Source organism: Sinohyriopsis cumingii, chromosome 5 (assembly GCF_028554795.1).
Source record: "Sinohyriopsis cumingii isolate HCF-2022 chromosome 5, ASM2855479v2, whole genome shotgun sequence".
NCBI classification, from domain to species: Eukaryota; Metazoa; Mollusca; class Bivalvia; order Unionida; family Unionidae; genus Sinohyriopsis; species Sinohyriopsis cumingii.
The window spans coordinates 41,895,555-41,919,362 of record NC_142965.1 but is presented as its reverse complement, the minus strand read 5'-3'; the positions used below and the strand labels follow the sequence as shown (position 1 = coordinate 41,919,362).

At 34.9% G+C, this 23,808-nt stretch overlaps 1 protein-coding gene across 1 annotated transcript in view; it reads right to left on the bottom strand.

Moving 5' to 3' along the window:
• Positions 1–16,214: 16,214 nt before the first annotated feature.
• Positions 16,215–23,808, bottom strand: part of LOC149799021 (QRFP-like peptide receptor) — a 55,041-nt gene continuing 47,447 nt past the window's right edge. Inside the window, exon 2 of the mRNA XM_089957963.1 lies at positions 16,215–18,913. Within this exon, the coding sequence (XP_089814089.1) occupies positions 17,802–18,913 (1,112 nt within the window). The 3' untranslated portion in view covers positions 16,215–17,801. The remainder of the gene's footprint in view (positions 18,914–23,808) is intronic.

The window sequence follows — 23,808 nt, the reverse complement described above, 5'->3', positions numbered from 1 at the left end:
CTCTATCATGCATCAAACTGCTCATTGCATAAGATGTCTGTGCTTGGCTAGCTTCACAATGACGTCTATTTGGTGCGATAGGACAGTGCTCAACATTGAGGATTTTATGCATAAAAATGTAACCGACCTGTTCCATGCGGTCAGCCGATACTTGATGGATTATGGGTGTAACAGGACTGAAGTTAGTTTGAACTGGATATAGCAAGATCACTAAACATAATTATGTGAGTTAAATGTTTATTAATAATACATATAAATAATAAAGGAGTTTAACACTATATTCATGTAAATAAAGTCCACAATAGATTATCTAGGTGTCAACTTGTACAGTTTGCCCGTAATTTATGCTGTTTTTTCCATTTTCGTCAGTGTACTGCCGTACAACCGTTTTGTACGTTTTTTTTCGTAAACAATTTTTTTTTTCGTTTTGTGTGCATACGGAAGTCTGGACATACATTTTTTTAGAACGAGAATTCAACAAGATCAGAGAGGCCCGAAACAACCAACCAAATCATACTAAAAACCACGCTTTTCCTTTGATAATAAAACCAGTTTCATTTCATGGTTCAACTCCTGTGTGTGAAGATCTTGTCTTTTATCGCTCTGAAATTTGACGCTCACTCGGATTTCTAATATTGACTAACTACATGTGTAGTATGTATGTTTTCTTATTTTATGCATTATTATTTTATTCTTTATACTTATTACTATCAAATGCATTAATTTTACATCAATTTTCATAATTTACCTACTGTGGCAGTCATGTTCATGATGTTCCAGTAACCGTAATTCGTCCGTTTTTTCTGTGTGGAGATAAAGTCTATTTATTAAAATTTTTAACAATATACTAATTAAATATAAACAGTCTGCTGAATTAAGCACAGGCATTTTCTCGTGCTGTCAGAGTTTTGAAAACATGTTTGTCAGATACGTAATGCAAACAGGAAAATGCATTACCATGATGACGGAAGTAGTACAGATACTGAGTGACGTCATTCTCGTGGCTCTAAAACATGTAACATTGCCAATTTATATCAAATTTTTGACCAAAATGGGCACACCAAATAGCAAATTCATATCTTTTCAAGCACCAAATACGCAGTTTTAATAGAAATCATCAACAGCTTACGAGGTATAAACTTCTAGACTGCTACTTTTTCAATTTTTTTATTTAAATTTTTTATTTCAGTTTGTGGATAGCTCCTGGCGTAATATCTTGGGGTTTATGAGGAAAATATAAATTCGTAAAACATTTGTAATCGGGAGATCTTCCACTATCGCATGTCAAATCTATTTTTAATTTTTTTTATTTCTCACATCTAGTTGAAATATTCCATCCATAAAATGGCTGAGCCCAACTCAAAGAAACGCAAGCCTGAAGACACTGACCGAGGTCGTGGCAAGTTTCAGGCTGTTTGGGTTAAAGTCTTTCCTGGCATTGTAGATGTATCCAAGTTAGGATGTTCCCATGATTTCTGTAAAATATGCAGTAAAGACATTAAAGTGGTGGCGTCGTACATATATAATACGGAGGAACACTTCAGGACAAAACTGCATCAAAGAAATTTTGAAATGGAGAAGGAAGCATCCATCAAAATCTTCTTTGCTCGTCCAAAGCAGGAAGATGATATTGTTATAAGTAAAAAGAATGAAATAAAGTTTAAAAAATGTAAATAATTATGTAAATATGTGTCATAATAATTTTTTGTATAGCATTTTTTGTTTTAAAACTGTTGACCTTATATAGTGTATGAATACATTTTTTCATGTAAGGTTTTTTGGTCTTTGTGAGGTTTTTATTGATCTGACGTACAGGTTTTCATCTCAAGGGGTTGACATATATCTAAGATATAAAAAAATGATGTGAACAAAATTTAACAATCGCTGTAAGAAAATGATATCGGACTTAAACAGAACCGAACAAAGCATGGGCTGTCAGCAAATAGGCACAAATGATCATGTATATAAACAGATTTGATCAACCCATGGAACAATCACAAAATGTGACTAATATATGGAATTATACACATGCATGGTTGGTATGTGGATCTATCGACACATTAGACCAATGTATCAAATTCATAAACAAGTATGATTCACATATGTCAATCAATAGGAATGATGGAGTGTTATGTAGATCTATGTTGTATGTCTAATTGCTTTTTCTATGATTTAATCTTGTGGAAATAATGCTTATCTGATTTTTTGACATGATTCTAAGAAGTAAACAAGATGTCCAGTAAAATCAGAGTTCAAGGCGACCTAACTATTGTAAGAACTTTGAATGTTCTGGAGTGTGCGTGTTTACAATTTGATTGATTTTCCATGAGATATGTCACGAGGAGATTCCAGGGCACTCTATTCTGTCTTAGGTCAAGTGAAATTAGTATATATAGGACATGGTAGACAATTATTCTTTTTGTTTTAATATCAGGTTATGGGCATCTGTGATCAGAATTTATTGCTGTGTCAGATAAAACTTTAGAGGTATTATTTATTTAAATTATTCATTGGAATTACAAACTGCTCATTTTCCTTTTTGGACTAATACAATTCGTTGGGATTATTGAGGACTCATTGAAAGATGTTCTGGTTATAACAATGTCATATATCGTGATATTTAAGACTGTACTAATTCAGTACCTTTGGACTTGTGATAAAACGTTTAGGAATACTTGGACTTTAATACACAATACTGTCTTTCGAATTTTCACTTTGAATTTAATTCACATTATTGGTTTCACATATTTTCTGTTACATATTTTAAGACCGCATAATCGTAGCAGAAATCGTGGTTTCCTCCGGGATATGAATTTGTTTAAAACATTTCGGATATAGTTTAAAATTGTCTCAAAAATATACATGCACTTTGTTTCAGAATTTTCATTGTCCCTGGTAAAGATTTCAATTTCAAACATTTGAGAAAAATTTAAGCATTTACAATGTCATATAATATGGTGAACGTTTTTGTTGCATGTACTAAAGAATGAGAAAATGTTAGAATTCTTAAAATTCTGTAACATTATTCTTGTCGGATACAGATTCACATACGAACCTGGTTATTATGATAATACTCATGTACAATAGTTACGATGAAATGATTTTATTATGTAAACATCACCTCCACGTGAGCACATTCGTAATGCACATCATTGCATTTGTACACGACCGGTGTCGCATGTACTAGAAGGCTTTAGTCCTCATAATTTGGATCTGTCTCGAATTCGGAGGTACGATTGTAACGTAAAGCTTAAAGCTTGGATGCAGAGTTGTTGTTCTCAGTGGGTTGTTATAAAACTTGTTTGATGCTAAAGGTGATGAGGTTTGATACAAGGAGAATATTGATTATCTCGTGTTGACGGACCAAAACGTTGGTACAAACTGATCTGCAATGAAGAAGGGGGATTCTTGAGGGATCCTTCGGCGTATTGGGTGGGGCGGGCCATGCGTTGTGGCTCCTTGATCAACAGACAGAGGGGTGGGGGAGAACTTAATTTTTCGGTCATCAACTGAACGTAAAAAGTTATTACTTCCTTTTTACAAATGTATTTAGTATCAGTGTCTGAATGAAAATCTAAATTTTATACAGTATCATTATTTGAGTGAAAATCACATATATTTGAATACATCCTATTCTATCTGTATTTGTACAAATTGCATATATTTGTTCATCCTTGGTGAAAAATTATCACGTTTTTAAAGTTGTGTAAATTTGTACTTTGATTCCCTTAATGGTAAATGCAATAATATTCGTTTTGGGTTAATTTCTAAACATTGATAATCTATTGTGATTGATTCATAAATCAATCATAATTTGTTTATAGTTTCTATTCATTAGTTATAATTTATTACTTGCTGAAGGTGCATGTTATGATTCGTTCAGTTAGAAATAATATTAGTTTTCTTGTATCAATTTAACTCGGTAAAATTTTGCTAAATCCATTGTTTGATTGTTGTGTCAGATTTAATCATTTTGCCATCTCGATATAAATAAACAGCTGCTCACGAAATTGCTTTTATGGTCTTCGCTCAAATCTAGTCCCAACCAGGATTGTCCTGTTACAATGGTGTCAGGAGTGGACTTATATTAGACGGAGCACTGAATATACTTTAGGTCTTGGATGTTTTTCTGCTGTGTTTCATACTGTGACCTTCCTGACAAGACTGCTTGGAAAATTCCATAATTGTGTATTTCGCATGGTAGTGCACTTAGGATTGGTTACGATATGTACAGTATAAAACACGTCGCTACTAAACTATATATAGGATATTTTCTATGCTCTTAAATAAATAACAAGAAAGAGTGAAAAGCAACAAGCTTTGTAAAATTCAACAAATAGTTTATTTCCCTAGAATGCAAGGTGAAAATGAGAAAAAAGTACGTACGGTATTGCGAATTAAATCCCAAAATAATCTGAGAATTACAGGCACAAGTGCTAATAATTTAAAGTGATGAATACAATTTAGTAGAAGTCCAAATTATATCCAAAACTGAAGGTGATGATGTGTCTACGATATCTCATAGAGTGTTGATGTGCAGACAGACTTTCGTTGAATCTCAGTAATATAATTCAAGGTTTGAATTCATTATAAATTCCAATAATTGGCTCTATCCAAGAATTTTATCAGAGCACTATTTTATTTCCAGACAAAACGATCAAGTGAATTTCATAGTTTGAAGAAATACAATTCATCCAAACTGGACGCAACATATAATACAAATTGAAAGTGCTAGATATTAAAGCACAACTGAAATATCCAATCAAATTACAAGTTTATATAGTTCTCTACTTGACAAGAAACTATTAGCTAATGGAAAATAACCTTCTGGAATAATTGTGATATTTATAAAATAAAACGTTTAGAAACCAGGACATGGACTATGTCAAATCAATAAGGAAATTCCAAAACCTGTACCTAATTAAAATAAACATATTTACTTCTATTAATAATAACACTGATTTTAAACCCATACACATAGAGAATACTTTAACTATGGATTAGTTCTTTACAGAATAAAGTCAGTTCAGGTCAGGTAAAAATGAACTCAATTTTGGACAAGGTCACGTTCAGTATGCAAAGTTACATTACAATAGCATGTAATGTAATAAAAAATTAAAATAAATAACAAACAAAGAATGCCAATTTATATACATTACAAGATTAGCAAGCTGTTTGGGTTTGAGGGCAAGTCCTTTAGGAAATTCGTAAAGATAAAGCAGGCTCGGGAAAGGGACCAGAGATAAAAGGAATATAGAAAGTGAGAAATTATAAATAGATCGATAGGCAGTGAGTGAAAGAAGGGAGGCTGAGAATGAAAAGATACAATTGGATAAGCGGGCAGGGAAGAGAAGATAGAATTAGAAAAGCAAGCGGAGAAGGGGAAACACGTAGAGAGAGAAAGAATGGAATTTAATTAGAGAGAACGAAAGAACATGGTGGGAAAGGGAAGCAGAGAGAGAAGGAAAAGATCGTGTAAGAGACGTAGAGAAAGGAAGCTAGGTAGGAAAACAAGCAAAGTTGTAAGCCCTAGAGTTAGAGGGCAGAAATATGTATGGGATCTTCAGCGAAAATTTGTTTCATTACAAGCTAAATGGGAGGTTGAACAATATTCTAAGTTGGGGAAGTTATGATGACCAAACATTAGCCCCATTTGAAGATGATAAAGATAACATCGACATTAATTTGAATAGGTTCAAGAGGTATACCACTGTTCAGATGTGGAACATTGGTGATTAGCCGCTCCATCTCAGAGATTTACTGAAAAGTAAAGCGCAAGTTGTATATTCTCGTTTACCTGCGAAGGACGCACTAAATTACAACGCGTCGAGATTGTGTGTGTCTGTGATTTGGATGTTTAACATAGCTTTAAGAAACAGAAAGAAGCAATACAAACACGTTTTCCAAAAACTTCAAAAAAATTAAATTATTATAGTTATTGATTGAAAATATAAGAGGAACATACAGATCTGAATCCAAAAATAATCTCAAACAGTTATATTCAAATTAAAAGAAACTGAATGTTCCGAACGAATTTTAGATTCTTAAATGTACTGGTATGCCAACAGTCATGATGTATCAAAATGGCATTGTGCAGTACTTCTTTGAATAATTTTAATTAGTCCCAGGATAATATTTTAATCCAATGAGCAGTTTCTAACTCCATCGAATAATCCGGACATTTGCTTCCTCTCAAACATTATCTAGACAGAACATTAAATACGTCTGTAGACTGATAATACAACAAGAACATAAGATAGAAGATTGAAAATTTTTCCAGCTCCACGGGTCAAAACGCGTTTTGCTCCGATTATACACTTGAACTTTTGCAAATATTCAGCATTGTAAAAAAAAAAAAAAACCAACACCTGACCTTACCCATTCAATGGGAAACTGCTTATTTCTTCTAAGAACCCGACTGACCTCACCAGCTAATGAGAAATTGCCCTAAATGTGTCAACATGTTTAATTAATAATATTATTAATAATCGTTAAAACCTAAGCCAACAACTGTTTATAGATCCTACGCAATCTACACTGTTAATATCTTAAAATAGAATTATATACCTGTGTACAAAAATTAACTATCTAATATCTTGATTCTAGATGATCATTACAATATACAGTCAAGAACAAGAATTACACATAATACAGACACAATCATGTACCAAGAATTACATATAATACAGACACAGTCATGTACCAAGAATTACATATAATACAGACACAATCTTGTACCAAGAATTACACAATACAGACACAATCTTGTACCAAGAATTATACATAATACAGACATAATCATGTACCAAGGATTACAGAAAAAAAACAATATACATAACACTGATTAGGACGGATATTATTTTCAGCGATGGGTAGAATTTTGTACGATTGAAATACGTTCGAGGGTCTCAGCGATGTTTGCTCAGAGACCAGCTACTGACAACTGTTGGAAAAAAGCTGTATCTGTTTTTGAGATAAAAGTCCTTCACGAATATATTTGACATGACCACAGAGGAAGACTATTTCGCCAATGTTTGGGAAGGTTCCAAGAGCGTGATCTCGCGCGATAATAAGGGCCTGAAACTATCTAAAAACCAGAGCCCCATCAAGCCTAAAAAACTTATTACGAACAGAGGAGGAAACTTTCAATCTACCAAGAGGCCAGATCGTAAGGAGAGGCAATACTACTCGTGCAAGGAGTTGGGCCATATCATGCACTATTGTTCTAAATAAAGGGGGTTTGTCCAGGGAGTCACGGTTGCTACGTTCCCAGATCGGTCGTGATGCTATTTATTCGCTCGGTACTTGGCTTTTCTGCAAGACGACGGTACCTATAACAAATGGTACAGTAGACGGAGACGAAGTAACAGATTTACGCGACACCAAGTATACGGCTGTCAATGTGAAGCGGAACCTCGTTAAGGATGGCCAAATGCTTCGTTGGAAATCCACCTGTATGTTGATAGATCAAACGATTGATCGTGTTCCAGTCATGAGGATAGAAATCAAAACGCGGTTCCTGACCAGAACCGTCGAAACACTGTGTATGGACAATCTCATTTGCAAATTAGAAATTGGGAATGTTTATGGCTCAAGACTCCCAACTTTGTCAGATTTTCGGTTTCCCGTTACACAAGCGATGGAAAGTAAGTCGCCGGCGAGAAGCTGGAAACAACCGCTGAGTAACTTGAGGGTTCCGGAAGCAGCGACAGATATAACGCGGGATGAAAGTTTGCTCGAACAAGAGCAATGACTCGTCCTTGAACGCGACTGCAGAGAAAAAAAATAATCATATCCGGTACCTTGAAATATTGTAAGAGCGGAGTGGGTGGGTTCCTCTTAATTCTTGCTCAGGAAAGGATTGAGGGATAGTAAATTTACCACGTCGGATGACTGGAAGTTCTTCCAACTAGTTATCCTGCAGAATTTTAGGTCATTTGTACTCTGAGTAGCGTGAGAATGCAGTAAGGCAGATCATTTTGGTATAAAAAAAAAAAAAAAAAAACAACTGATCGAGCGTAACCCAAATTTTATTGGCCTGGAGTCAATAGCGACATAGCACGATTTTGTCGATCGTGCAATGTCTGCAAAAAGACATTCTCAAGGGGAAGAATAACTAGGGTACATTTAGGCCAAATGGCCCTAATAAATAAACCATTTGTAAGGGTGGGCGTCGACATTGTTGGACATAGAGTCCCAATTACAAATCGGGTAAACCGATACATCCTCACCCTACTAGATAAGCGACTATGTATCCTGCCATCAATCGAAATCGATCATGTGACCGAACCCTTGTTGACATGTTCAGCAGGGTCGGGGTGAGGAGGCTCTTACTGATTGTGGAGCACAATGTATCTCAGATTTTGTGGCAGAATTGTGTAGGCTGTTGTCGATTAAGCGTACAATATTGTATCAACCTAAGTGTAACTGATTGGTAAAAAAATTTGACGAGGCGTTAAAATAAATGCCAGGCTGGAAAAATAAGTAACTTAATAAAGGCAGCTATTCTAAATATTAGTATTATCATAAAGGTCAGTGTCACGGTCTTGTATTGAAATCAATACATGTGTTGGGTCAAATAAAAACCCAGTATGCCTATATTTTGGACAATTATGATCCATTCATGTCGAAAGGTTCTAAATCACTTATAGGAAATTCTCCTAAAGCTATTACTATTTAAAACATCAAAGGATACAGGAGCCTCTCTGGTTCTATTATAATCATGTACTTTTCATTTGTCTGAGACGTCTTCTTCTAGTAAAAGAAGTTTTTCAGGAATTAGAGTGAGGCGTTTTTAATCTTCCTTAGCATTGTGTCCTTTTGGCATCTGCACTATTGTGTCATTTTGGCATCAGATTTAGTCTCTATTGAGGATATTCATTTACTCATAGGCAATGATCTATCTGGATTGTGGTTTATCTACTTGTAACTGAAAACCTTTTTGGATCAAAAGGCGGATCCAATTAAGAGTGAGAATCGTGATTTGGATACTGTTGTGCAGTTACCAGAGCTATGGAGAAAAGCCCTTGAGAAAGACATTGATCAGGAAATTATTTCTTTACCTGCCAGATGTATTGATCAGTGTTTTGATAAACTCATGTATGCTCACTCAATATACATCTATCAAAGTAATCCTTTGTTACTACTCATTCCCTCTATTCTAAACAGAGTGACAAAAGTCAATTATTTGTTGCCGAACAGGAACAAGATTATGAGATCTCCTGTTTGTTTCAGAGAGCTATTAGCGATGTCGAAACCACGCAAGTATATGTGTGTTATTTTGTAAAAAATGTGGTCCTTATGAGAAAATGTCGACAACCTGAGGTACCCGCTGATGACGAGTGTTCAGTGGGCTATCAAATGGCTGTTCTTAAGTTGTACAGACAGGAATAGATAGAGATAACATTATTTATTTACTACTAACCTAGTAAACATATGTATAATTTATCTGATACAATTGTCAGAGAGCTGTTCAAAAATGGTCCCGCTATGTACAAATGCAACTGTCATGTTCTACCTGGAGATAAGAAATTTTTCATAGAATCATCTTAATATAGCGGTAACTAAGCATGCGTTGGTACGTCAATGCCGCTATTCATCTGAACATTCAGTAATGCAGATAGCTGGGACTTAAGGAGTTAATATTCCTGTTCACAATGAACTCCTCCTATACACTCTGAATTAATATCTTTTGGGAACGTATAGTTGCTTGAGTCTAATTTCAGATACATGGTTCGCCCACCCACATATGTTTATAATCATCTAGTAATTCACATGCAGGATGAATTTCGAAAGAATTGCAGTTCTTCATATCATGGTATTTAGTATGTATTCTCGGAAACATTAATGTGAAAGGCATCATTGCTTGAATTGCTCATTATGGTAAGACAATTTTTAAATACCTCTGTTAGCCTCATACCTTCCCTCGTGTTTGTGCATCTGAGAAAAATCAAAATATAGAGTCATTACTGAATGTCCTCATTACCGTCAGTAAACGGTGCTGCAGGAATTACCCACACTTCTCCAATCCAACTTGCATTTCAAACCATATGCACAGGCATTTGGACAAGATATTCAGACAGACATTTTGTATCCAGCAACAAAGAATTCTTATAAATCAATGGAAATGCAAGGGACATAATATGGCACCGACGAATAATAATACTTTCATGCAAAGAATCTAACCCAAACCCCCAAATGAGGTACTCATACACTTCGCAGCTAGTGAAGATTCACTTGCCAAACAGAATCAATATGGATTGAAACCGGCAACAATTTAATAGTATTTGTTTTTTAATTTGCCAATTAATTCCATTTTAAGATGAAATTTAGATCGGAATCATTAAACATATTCAAAATCTTCATGGATATAGTCTGTCGTCCTGGAGGAGAACATAGAGACTGACTTGTATTGCAAACCATCTGACTCTGACTCTCACCAGTTTCTCGTCCAGAAAAGTTGTCACTACGAGTACGTATCCCCTCTCCCCAAAGAAAGAAATTCCTTACTGCTCATGTGTTCCGACAAAGCGCATATGTTTTAATTCGGCCACATTCAACAAGAGATTCGGAAATCTCAATTGATACTTTAGAAACAGCGAATATAGAAAAAGAAATGTATTGTTGAGGCGATAAACAATAGTAGAATCCTTGTTCAATGAAACTTCGTAAAATATAAAGCCACGAAAGTCATCAAAAGCTTTAGATTCATGGTTTCTTTCCTTCCCATAGTTCCAAACGAGCAAAATATATCATTTATAAGCATTGGCACCTGATTTAATATTCATAACGTCTGAGCCCCGTATTACTATATTTGTGACCTAAACTGTGTAAGGATCGTCGGCCATGTGCTAATGTAACTTCATATATAGCTACAGATATGGGTATATATGCTTCCAAAGGCAAGCTCTGCCACATTTGAAAACATTTGCCCAAAATGTCTCAACGTTAAGGGACTGTAGGACCAAGATGTGGGCTACTTGTAGTTTCAGTAATGTAATAAATTTAATTCATGCAAATAAAGCACATATATGTACAGAAAACACTGACTCTTTAACAAATATCGTCAATTATTTGTATGAGTTTGCAATGCTTAAAGCATAACGCTGTTTGATAGATAAAGAGAGAGAGAGGGAGAAATAGAGAGGGAGCTATTGGAAAAGTGTTTACAAAATACATGCATGTGAAACCGCCGACAAATTTGCTAAATATATGTTGGAATAACTTGATTATGAGCATTTGATAGGAACTCTCCTTACTTCTTCACGAAGCTAAACCATTCTTGGGGCTTGTTTCACTACACAATGTCTGCTTGTAATTCAAATTATTGGAATACTAGAAACTATTTCCGACCTCGACCGTCTTAAAACGATCCGCAACTGAATTTGTGACCGCTAAGCTTTCATTTTTGTGGGATTTAGCAAAGTGAGGCCTATCTAGTTTACTGTTATTGCAGTAGATACTATCTACCTTATTTCTTTCTAGCTTTGCCTTTCCACTCTTGCATTAGTTTGATTCGTTCTGTTTATATTTAAAGAATAGTCATCAATTATGTGGCGTACTTGCTGTCACCCCATTCTTTCAGTATTTTTAATATCAATAATTTTTCATCTGCGATTTGTGTTTGTCTATATTTTGTTTGTTTTTATATTTATTCTTTGTTGTTGTTTTTGGTGTTTTGTAATTTTGAGCATATTGATTCCTGTTTGGAATTCACGTTTTATAATTCTGTCCTATTTGTGTTAGAGTACATTCTTCTTAGCTTTGTTTTGTTGAACATTAATAGAGTTTATTGATTTTGGATTTTGTATCTGATCACGTTGTTTAACTTACAGAAAGGGGGGATTTATATAATTAATGCCTGATTTTCAATAGCTGTATTTCTTTTTTAGGAAACAAGAAAACAATTAACAAAGTGTAGGATATCTGAAACCCTCATTGTCGTCATCAATATAATATTGCTCTATTATAAGCTTGTTTTGTTTTGCAACGTAGGTTCTTGACACTTAAGTCAGTATGGAAAAAGTATTACCAGCATTGCTTGTATCGTGCCATGGCAACTGACTCAGTCAATCAGGTTACCTTTACATGAAATATTTTCTTGTATCAGACCTCATCATAATTTGTTCCTTTGCGATATGTAGTTTTCAGCTTCGGGACCTGGGATTACAGAACACGAGAGAGCAAAATGCCATCTGGATATAAATCACTTTAAATAGCAATATGTATTAGAGGCAATTGCATCTAAATCTTGACGAGTCTGTTTAAACATCGATTACAGTTATCTAAAGCTCTACGTTATTAATGTCAAACATGTTCCACTTTTTAGCATAATTAGTGAACAACAAGAACAAAACAGATCCACAATTCAAACAATTATTGTTTCAATGTAAAGATTGTAAATGCCTGTCTTGGTTGTGGAAGGACGGTATCTAAGTTAAAGAATAAATTACCTCATATTTTTGTTTGTTTTCTTCGTTTTCTATGTTGATGACCAGCACGGTTTTCGCAGGAAGGAATCTTTTTTTTGAAATTCATTCTTTCGTTTTAGCTCAAGCACGTGCTGGCACATCAATTGATGCAGTGAGTCGGTATTAGGTTCAGTTTAGAGAGTCGGTATTAGATTATGTTTAGAGAGTCGGTATTAGGTTCTGTTTAGAGAGTCGGTATTAGGTTCTGTTTGGAGAGTCGGTATTAGGTTCTGTTTAGGAAGAACTGCAATTCAGGGTCACTTGGAGTTCTCAATTTCATGTTTTATATTATAGACTATCGTTGCTAGCCTGAACACCAGACGATAACAATTTGTAGTGCTAAAGCATCGTTGATCTAAGACAATAAACGAAGACATACAATATCGACAAAGAAAAGAACCATGTATATATCGACATAGATTGCAGAGGTATTATATATATATATATATATATATATATATATATATATATATATATATATATATATAGGCAGTACAGAGGAAGAAGGTACCCATTCCAATCTGGATAAAATGACCTTAATAGTTGTTGAAGCAAACGTCTGGAAAGGACGTTGGGACTTTTAGATTAGTAATTATGTTTTCTATTAAGCCTTCACAGATAACAAATAGTGTTTATTTGGGCATGATTTGTGAAAGCTAACGTTTGTTTCTTATTTGAAACATAAACAAATTATGACATACCCATTATTTTAAAGGGACTGAAACTCGTATAGATTATTGACAGTCACGATAAAACCTTATAAGTTCTACGTTGGTTCTAAATATAGCAAACGTAGCAACTTCATGCCAGATTCATTTATAAGAAAAGGATTGTTACAGCTAGAAAGATGACGGTGGGGGTAGAGGTTGGGACGGGAATAATGGTGGTGGCTGAGGCGGTGAGTACATTTAAATATTTTGAAACTGCAATGCAAGGAAGGGAAAAACGCTTTGAAACGTAACTCAATATTCGTCATGAAACGCGGTTTGTGACCAAATTACCTTTCTTTCGTTAATAACAAACCATCACATAGTAGAGCAGAACGCAAAATGCAATCTATGCAGCTGTCGTATGTAGGAATTTTTAAATAACAAATAAGAAATCCGATTTGAATTCCCACAATCTTGCAAGCATCTAAAGACATCAGTAAGAATGACCACTTGGGATTATACTTAATCATGAATCATATTTTGAGAATAGTGATAGCGAAACTTACCAGACAGTAAGTATTTCTTAACAATAGCTGTATCAGCAACGACATCACTTATAAAGTAAACGAACCTAAAAAAGTCTATTAATAACAAGATTCTGAGATAGAAATATCTGTTCAAATTAATTTCTGAATAAACCAAAGAGCTTTAAACAAAACATAATCTTATACGACTTTAAACTGTTTAGGATTTATTTGCAAATATCCTATGACATATGACTGTAAAGGCCGGTATTCATTATAACTATTACAGATCAATACCCTGCTAGGTTATTATCAGGGTATTGACCTATAGGTGTTATAAATAAATAAACTGTTAGGTTATTATCCTACAGATGTTTTGCCTGAAAACTGACTAAATTTATGATCCTTTATCCGTATTTGTCTTTTCTGAATAATTCTGATAATTTAAATGGATATTCTTCTAGATGAGCAGTACGGTTTAATTTCCGTGTTCTATGGCTTCTATTTTGTTCTTGTTTTCCAAATAATCGATGGTACTGTATATCCAAGATGTACCTAAATGAGGATCATCATCTCCGATTATTTGTTTTATTATCCCACTTTGCATCAGTTTAAGTCCTAATTTGTATTTATATCTCCTTATCCTCTATATTAATGAAGGATACGATATTAAATGACATCGGATTAGTTATTTCTGTCAAGAATCTATCGCATTTTTTCACAGTAAACTTAGGGAGTTTAGATTCTGCTTGTCAGTGGCTACTGGCGAAGTGCCATGCAACTCTTCCGATAGAGTGTAAGACACAGGCTTTATATTTTATAATATGAATAGGACAGGTCTGTAGATGTGCTCAACACTTTCAAAATTTGGTTTCGTCACATTTAGCATGGGGTAGGGGTGGGGACATCTTTACCTATATGCCATTCTCTATAAAATGTGCAGTAATTTCAGGACATATGTGACATCGCCCGAGTCGGCAACACCGTTAAAGATAGAGAAACACTGCAATATGATTCAGATTTGTAAGAAAATGTACGCAACGGTTACAAAGTTGTATTCATCTCCTGATGATGGAGCGGGTCGGGGGAGGCGACGGCCTGGTGCACTGGCTGAAGGATCCTACTGCGAAGAAAGCATATAAAAATTGCTATCATGCCCTAAACTTATATTTTACCTTAATTCAGTGACATTCGTCTTCTTTCACCACTATAAATACCTTATGCCGGCTGTATTGCAAAAATGGCTTATACCTAAAATAAATGGTGTTGCATGAAAGGAGAATTCATATTCGTCCGTGGATATCTAAGACATAAACAAAGCAGGGCAACATATGGAACTGAATTTGTGCCCAAACATTATTAGTTAAAGTTAGCAAATTAAAACAGTCTCGAAAACAGCCATGATACTTTTCCAAGAGAAATATTCGACAGTTTTATATTGTACTTTTTGCAGCGACACATTTGTGTTTTTAAAATGTGACCAATAATCCATCTGCAGGACCTTTTTATTTGGGAATCGAGGCTAAGACAATAGCTAATCAATGGTAAGGGAGACTCAACTATGACTGTATTAAAATAAATTTGGGGCATATTTATGATATTTAGAAGGATTTGGTTAGCAAGTGTATTGAAATAGACACTAGTATTTAATTGCAGCATTCAGACCGAAACATTAGAATTTTCATATGGTACTAATGACGTCCATTACACTAGTAAAATATTAAAATAAACTAGAGACAAACAGTCATACATATAATGATATTGTTATAAAGGATATACAATATATCAATTTAAATTATACAATTTTATATAGTGCATTAGCATTAAGTCCATTAGGATGCAGAGTATCTAACTTATGAATCCAATAAGTTTCTTTTATGAGTCTATTCATGTCACCATGCACAATATATATTGGCATGAAAGAAAAATCAAGTAGAGAGTGATTATTGGTGTTAAAGTGTGTTGAAACATTAGAGGAAAACTGAGGATCTCTATAATTTTTTATATGAAAGCGATGATTATTCATTCTCTTAGAAACTTGTTGTGTCTGTCCAACATATTGCATGCTACATTTTTTACAGGTTAATAAATAAATCACATCAGCTGATATGCAGTTAGTGTTATCGCGTAGAGAAAATACCTCTTTTGTATTAGCACTACTGAAAGAAGTACTTTCTCTTATGCTTGTACATTGAGAACACCGGTGTCTGTTACATTTAGATGACGAAAAGTGTATTTTTTTATTTTCTGTCTGTTTAGTTCTGATTAAAAAATCTTGTAAATTCTTGGGTCTTCTATAAGCGAGAACTGGTTTAACTTTGAAAAGTGATTTGACGCTAGTTTTATTGGATAAATTTAGGACACTATACTATTTATTAATTATACGACCCATATTAGGTAATGAAGGATTATATTGTATTGTGAAAGGAATTATATCTCTCTCTATTTTACATTCTGCTGTGTTTAAAGCCTCATGTTGAGTAAGATTAAAGACTTTGTTCAGTGCAGAATCAATTATGTATGTAGGATAATTTCTATTTTGGAAATAAGTTCGTAATTTATTCAAAGAATTTTGCAATTGACAATCATCTGAAATAATGCGTCGGTATCTTTTGGCCTGGCTATATGGTATACCGTTTTTACATGACATGGGATGACATGAAGAATATTCTACATATTGGTGGATATTAGTTTCCTTGATATGAATATTTGTAGAGATAGTGTTATCAATATTTTTTATTACATTTACATCTAAAAATGAAACATGCGTACTTGATGCAGTATAAGTAAATTTAATTGTCGGATGAAAATGATTCAGGCGATCAATACATTTTTTCAGTTCTTCATTTGACTGGTTCCAGATCATAAATATGTCATCTAAAAATCTAAACCAAACAGATGGATTAAACTTTTCGTTTTGAAGAAAATCTTTTTCTAATTTACCCATGAAAAGGGAAGCGTATGAAGGAGCCATGGGACTACCCATTGCTGTACCCATTAAAAGTAATTCATGTAATTCACAGATTATTTTACAGATCAGAGTAATTCATTTTTATCACAAAGTCCATTCCACTAGCAATTCTCCCTTCCGAACAAAGCAGAACATGAGGCCATAACCGACACCGGTATATATTCTTTTAATGTGCTTTTTAAATTCCCGAAACTATGTTTCTTTATGCTCTTTCAGGTTTGTATCTTGAACTTAAATTTATCCATTTTTCGCACTATAAAATCTTCTGGATAAAGTCTCATTGTAGCCACTATTTGTAACAGTATATACTTTGCACAAGATAAACACTCAAGATGACGTGCCTTTCGTGTAATCTATTTTTGCCGTGTCACTTAGGATATGTTTAAGATAATCTGTGAATTACATGAAAAGGGACTGTACAAAATTTTGTGAATGAGTTCAATAGGTTTCTATTTCAATAACATACTATTAAAGCATGATTTAATGACCACTCTTTCTGGCTTTATCATTTGACGATGCATTTGATATCAATTTAATTTATCCGAAATGCGCCCTAATATCAAGGTAGACGTGAACGGATAAAGAAAATAGACAGGTACTTAATGTTTATTGCATTTTATATTCATAACATTAATGCACTGATAACGAACTATGGATTTGGTTAGTGATACTTGGATATACATAAGAGTTACAAACGTTAATAGGAAAGGATGTAAAAAGCCCTGGAATATTGAAAATGTTAAATTTATCTCTTCAATGTTCAAATTCAATCTGTACGAGCAGATTCAATATACGTAACTGCACGTTTATTTTTCCTTTCAGTTTTTCTTTAACTGGTGAAACATGTCTCGTAGGGGGAAATCAGGAAAACGTAATAAATTGTAAATGTTGAGACTGCAGTTTCTTCACGTCAAGAAAACGTCATTTTGATGTTCATTCTATAAAAAGCATATAGGATGATGACTAAAATAAACTTTCCATTTGTTCAGGTAACTTACATGTTTCTTGCTTTTTCATAGGGTAGATCGGGTATCCGAAAAATCAAATGTTGTTCAGTTTGAAAGGGGATGGTCATTTTGCATAAAAACTTTCGACTTAACACTGCACATTATACTGTTGGCCACCGGATAAAGAAAGACACCCATTAAGCCGTTCTTCGTATCTCTTCTAAATCATAATATTACGATTATGAATAAAAACAACTACACGTATCAAGGGTCTTTTTCCTGAAGGATGAGTTGCAGATAATATACACTATTGCATTTGCAAACGCATTTACGTGATAGCCTCTGGTGAGAAGAAAATCAAGTGAGGCATCCCTGTAAGATGTAGCTGCGTAAAGAATGTATTGTATCCAACATGGTAACCAGGACAACACATAAATAAAGGAAAAAATGAACAATGTGAATGTAGTACGAAGAAGCTGGGATCGTTTTCCAGAGAAGATTGCAACGTTGGTGTCCGCCTGAAATTGTACTATGGGATTGTGTGTTCCATTAGTGAAGTCATCGCCAGCTCTGTCGATATCCCTGTCGACATTCATTACTTTAGTTGCCCTGTGTACTGCCATTGCAATGCAAGTATGTGAGAATGTTATCGTACCTGCCACAAATAAGGACAGCACACAAAGGAACATGGTATACAGTTTGGAGAAAACATGCTCTCCCGGACGGCATTGAAGGTCTGTGGCATCCCATGCAATAATTACATTAGGAACTGCAATAAATACAGCAATAAAAAAGCATCCAATACTTCCGGCCTTTGCATTTGATGACAGGAAAAACTTGCTGTGTGGCCTCACCACTCTGTAATATCTATCTAAAGCTATCAAGCATATAATAAGTGATTCTGTTGTAGACAGGACACATCGTATGTAAACTTTGGACTTGCAGAATATATTGGCCACGGATCTAGCGTTAAACGATTCCAAGTAGCCAGTGAAAAGCACGATGTCAGTAGGCATACACAAACAACAAAACGCCAAATCGTTTACTGCTAAGGATAGGATATAAATGTCTATATCGCTCTTTAAATGAACAGAAGAGACAACAAGCAAAATCAAAGAATTCCCTGGAATTCCAATTGCCATGGCTATAACCAGGTAGACATAGGACCAAACCAAATCTCCATCAGAGATTTCTACGGCTTTGGTATCATTCATTGCTGGTAACGAGTGAAGATCCATGAAGACAATAAAAGTTTTTTTTCTTATGGCTACTAGTTCAGAATCCAAGGTTTTGATTTGATTTGCGTTGGTAAGGTGATTACGATCTGGTTTGATCCACGAACGCTTTAACTCTGAAACATAAATGTTTACAGCTTAATATTCTATGAGTACAGAAATGGGGGAGTGGAATATAATAAGGTTGGTTACGCTTTTTTTCTGAAAGTTTGTGATAACATAACACCCCAAAAACTCGAAAATAGCCAGAGGCTCATATATACGTACAAGTCAATAATGTTAAAAACACTAATGGTTTAGTTATCAAAGCAGGATTTTATCGCAGATAAACATATTTCAGATCTTTATTTTAAAAATAAACGAATATATGTATTTCATCGTTCCCTTGTATTATATCTCAGTGGAATGCATTCAGTTGGTTAACTCACCTTAATCAAGCAACTTAGCACATTATTTAATGAGATTCGTCATTTACATTTCTGAAACTCAAGTTTTTAAAGATATCGGTTTCAGTTTGATATGGACTTTGCAGCATCTACTAAACTAAGCAGGGTTGGTGGCAACACTTCCTTGTGGGATATCATTAATGAATTTCACACACAAACATGGATCACAGTTGATCTAAACCTGTATACACATTTCGTGTTTATTATATTTTCTCTTTTTTTAACCATATAACAATGATTTCAAATAAAACATATAATGTCATTGACATAAAACAATTTACATTACATAATATCTGAATTTCACAGAATTATGACCTGAGATGCATTATGAGAATACACACATACTTGCTAGATTAACATCAAAACTGTACAATAAATCTTTGGCTCTTGGAGAACATTGTCAGCTGATCTAATGATTTCTGTGATAGATAAGAAAGAGCCAACAGGTTGATTATGCTAGTTATTTCACTACCATAAATCTGTTTGAATACCTTTTTCTCGTTTCTCAACCATTCAAGCACCACACATCCATTTGCTATTGTCCTAGTGGTGAATGACATACATATTTTTCATTTAAAAAAAATAAATTTTGGTTCGAACATATTTTGACTGTTGACTTGTTTCATAGGTTGTGGACCTGTTTAATGAAACTATTATTATCTTGTACCTAAATCTTATATTCAGTAGTATTCAAAATTGTAACAAAACGTTTGTTCAAACAAATACACATTTGTGCATCTTTCGGTCTTCAACATATTGCAAGTACAACTTTAATGATATGTTGTGTCTCGCATTCTTGAGTTTTATATTTCAATGTGAAAGAAGAGTATTCGTTTAGTTGGTTTTGTATCTTTGTAATCATCGGTCAATTTCGTCTTCAATGAATATAAAATGTGTTCCTTTGAAATTAAATTTCTCTTAACAAATTGAGAGACCTTGAAATAATAATATAACTCGATATTTATTTCCAAATTAGCTTCCAACCGACATCACTGTTATTTCGAGTAGATTTGTTCCTACCTATCTAATTATAATTTGCCAGTCCAAAGTGTTTAATGCCCCAAAGTACAGATCCACATCATTATCGTCTAGATTGATTGTGCTTGCCATTAAGGTACGTAAAGCATTGGCAACGAATCTCCGACGTTTAGGGAAATATAAGATTACTGCATAATACAGTCAGTCTTATGGCCCGATGATACATTCAAAATCAACAAGAACAACATATGCATATTTTAACTGATAATTATAAATGGTAAATATAGCAGACGTGACATATTTTCAGTGATCTACACTCTATTATAATAGTTTTGTGTCCTGCTACGTATCTGAGGGATTAGAAATTCGAGCATGCCCTATATTTATATTTCTGTTTGTTACGTGTATTTATCTGTCATAGCAGATGGCAGAAGTGGAACTCGGCATCCGTCTCGGTGACCTAACAACCCTTTTACGATCACACTGCAAGCCTGCTTAGAACGAAGAAGAGGTTACCGCATCCTTCACCTTAACCCTGATCAGAACATGGCAGCTGACGGAAATTCTAACTTAGCGGTCAAAATCCTAGAGGAACACAACTGTGACGCAACTCACCATTGGTGTCTGAAATATTCACATACTAATGGACAGTACAACAGCAGACAGACTTGACAGAAGAACAGATCGTGTTGGTAGAGAACTGGTCAGACTCAACGTTTAAATAGCAGCCCGAAACTCGCAAATTTGTGCAGGGACAACACACCGAAGTAGGATCAGGCTACACCTTCTTCTGAACTGCCCAAAGTAAAGAAGAGCGATCAGAAGCTGGTGATCGGTTTCCCATCAAATCACAGCTAGTTAGCAACATCATAGATATGACACCCGTCATGACCAACCCAGATGAGATCAGGAATACTATGTGTGAAGACCTGTAGACTCTTACTGGAGAAATACCGAAGGCATTTAAACTCATCATCTTTGGTGACTTCAATGCTAAAGGTGACCTTATATCACGAGACAAGGCCAGGTGTCAATGGCAAAATTGTAGATGGCACAGCTAGTTAGCAACATCATAGATATGACACCCGTCATGACCAACCCAGATGAGATCAGGAATACTATGTGTGAAGACCTGTAGACTCTTACTGGAGAAATACCGAAGGCATTTAAACTCATCATCTTTGGTGACTTCAATGCTAAAGGTGACCTTATATCACGAGACAAGGCCAGGTGTCAATGGCAAAATTGTAGATGGCATAGGCAACAACAACAGACAGCTCAAAGTGGGCAAAGGTCTTCCTAATCGTAAAACACACTTTTCCGCCTGCTAAACCGCAACAAATCATATTGGATGCACCCACGCTTCAGGCACTAGCTTCTATGATGGACTGACCACAGGCTCATAACATTTAAGATCAGCATCCAGATTCAACATAGCAGACGTCTACAGGGCAATCCGTGACCAAGAAAGCATCATGGATCTGAACTGAAACAGGAGAATATTAAACAGGCATTTGTCTTAGAACTGTGCAGCCAGCTGGATACAATCCATGTAATGGCTGAGAATGTCGAGAAAGACTGGGCATCCTTCAAATACTCTGTGTACTGAACTGTATCCAAAATCCTTGTCCACAACCCAGGTAAATATCAAAATTGTTCTGATGAAAACGATACTGCCATAAGAGACTTCTAATGAGATGCTTTGGTTACAGAAGACCTACGTTGAAGAAAGCACGTCAGCATTTAGGAGGGCAGCCTTCAACAACATCAAGACTGTACTCTTCCAGTCAAAGTGTACTCAGGAAACTATACTACATCAGTACAGGAATTCATTCATCGTCCACTTGAACGAGCAGAAAGGCAACAGAACATCGCGAGACAACCATCTGGGCATCTCCTTCTGTCAATAGCTGGCAACATACCTGCTAGATTGTCAAAGGTCTGCATAATCGTTTTGTTTATAACATTTATCAAGGGCACATTCCAGAGAATGGTTATGGGTCCATGGAAGACGAAAGACGACAGATATGGTATATGAATATCGTCGACACAAGGAAAAATGCCAGGAAAACAAGACCTCCAAACTGTCATTGACATTCATCGACGTCATGAATGTCTTTCACACAGTAATCCGTGGAGGATTATGATAGTTTGGGAATTCCATGATGGCATGTTCGATCGTGTCGTTGACAAAGGCGACACTTCCCTCAAAACTGCTTTAGATATTCTAGACAGCTGTTCCTGCTGCTCTGAATTGGGGATAAACGTTGGTAAAACCTAGGTCATGTGGTGCTCTGGATTGGAGATAAACATTGGATAAACCTAGGTCATATGGTCAGGTGCAGACAGGAGTTGTGGTGAATAATTTAAGAACAGCAAAACATATTACACGGAATCACTCTGGTTGTTTTACACTTTTGGAATTAATTTTATTTGATCAAAAGCAATATTACTGTAGTAAATTATGCAGAGAAACTTGAATCAATTGCAACGTTACTTACGAACTGGTCTTTTGGAAATCTGTCCAAGGTTGGAAAAATCACAGTAATCAAATCTTTGGCTTGTGCTCGTTAACTGTTTTAATGTACTTCTTAACCCTCCAAAGGACCATCCTGTTTTAACTTCCTTTGGAGTGGTAAAGGTGATAAAATTAAAAGGAATTTTCTAGTCAAAAACTATCAAAGATGGCGGCCTAATGATGCCACATTTTCAATCTTTTTGTCATATACTTAAAGTCACGTTTATTAAGATCAATTGATCCACTCAGTCATTCACCATGGAAAGTTCTTAAAGACACGCTTGAAGAGTTTGGAGAAGACAATATTTTTACATATTTTCACGGAAGTTTATCAAGTTTTGGAAAGATGTGTTTTTGCATGACCGGAATTGGATGACAATCTCACTACAAACTCTCCACACATTTCATCAGTTCACTCAGGTATAATAATATATCAAGATAAATGATAATATATTCTTTCGGAAGAAAAAGTGTGAAACGTCTGCATTCTTTATTAATGACATAATTCAGGAAGATGGCGTGTTCCTTATATACAAAGAGTTCATACAAAATTTTAATATCAATATTACTTATGTAGGATTCTATGGAGTTCTTGACGCAATACCGGGACCTTGGAAAAACATTATTAGAAATACTTTGGAAAAATTAGAATAACCTCTACATGAAAATATAAATGTCTCAGGAAGCAGGAAAAAATTGCAGAATCATCTGACACATTCTATATGAGGAAAGAAAGACTTCCAGTTCAAAAAATGGAAACTAGATAAAGTCTGGGAATCAATTTGTTTCCATCCTTTCTCTACCATGAAGATTGAGAATCAATTCTTTTCCATCCCTTCTCTAAAATCAAGATTCGGAATCATATCTTTTCTATCCATTCTCTAGCATGAAGATTGGGAATCAATTCTTTTCCATCCCTTCTCTACCATGGAGGATAAAGGACTTCAGAGTTTTCAGTACAAAGTTCTCCACCAAATTATGTGTACTAAGAGTAGATTGCTTAAAATGAAAATCTCTGAATTATCATTAATGAAGTTGAAGAGACTGTTTCAATTATTTTTTAAATGTA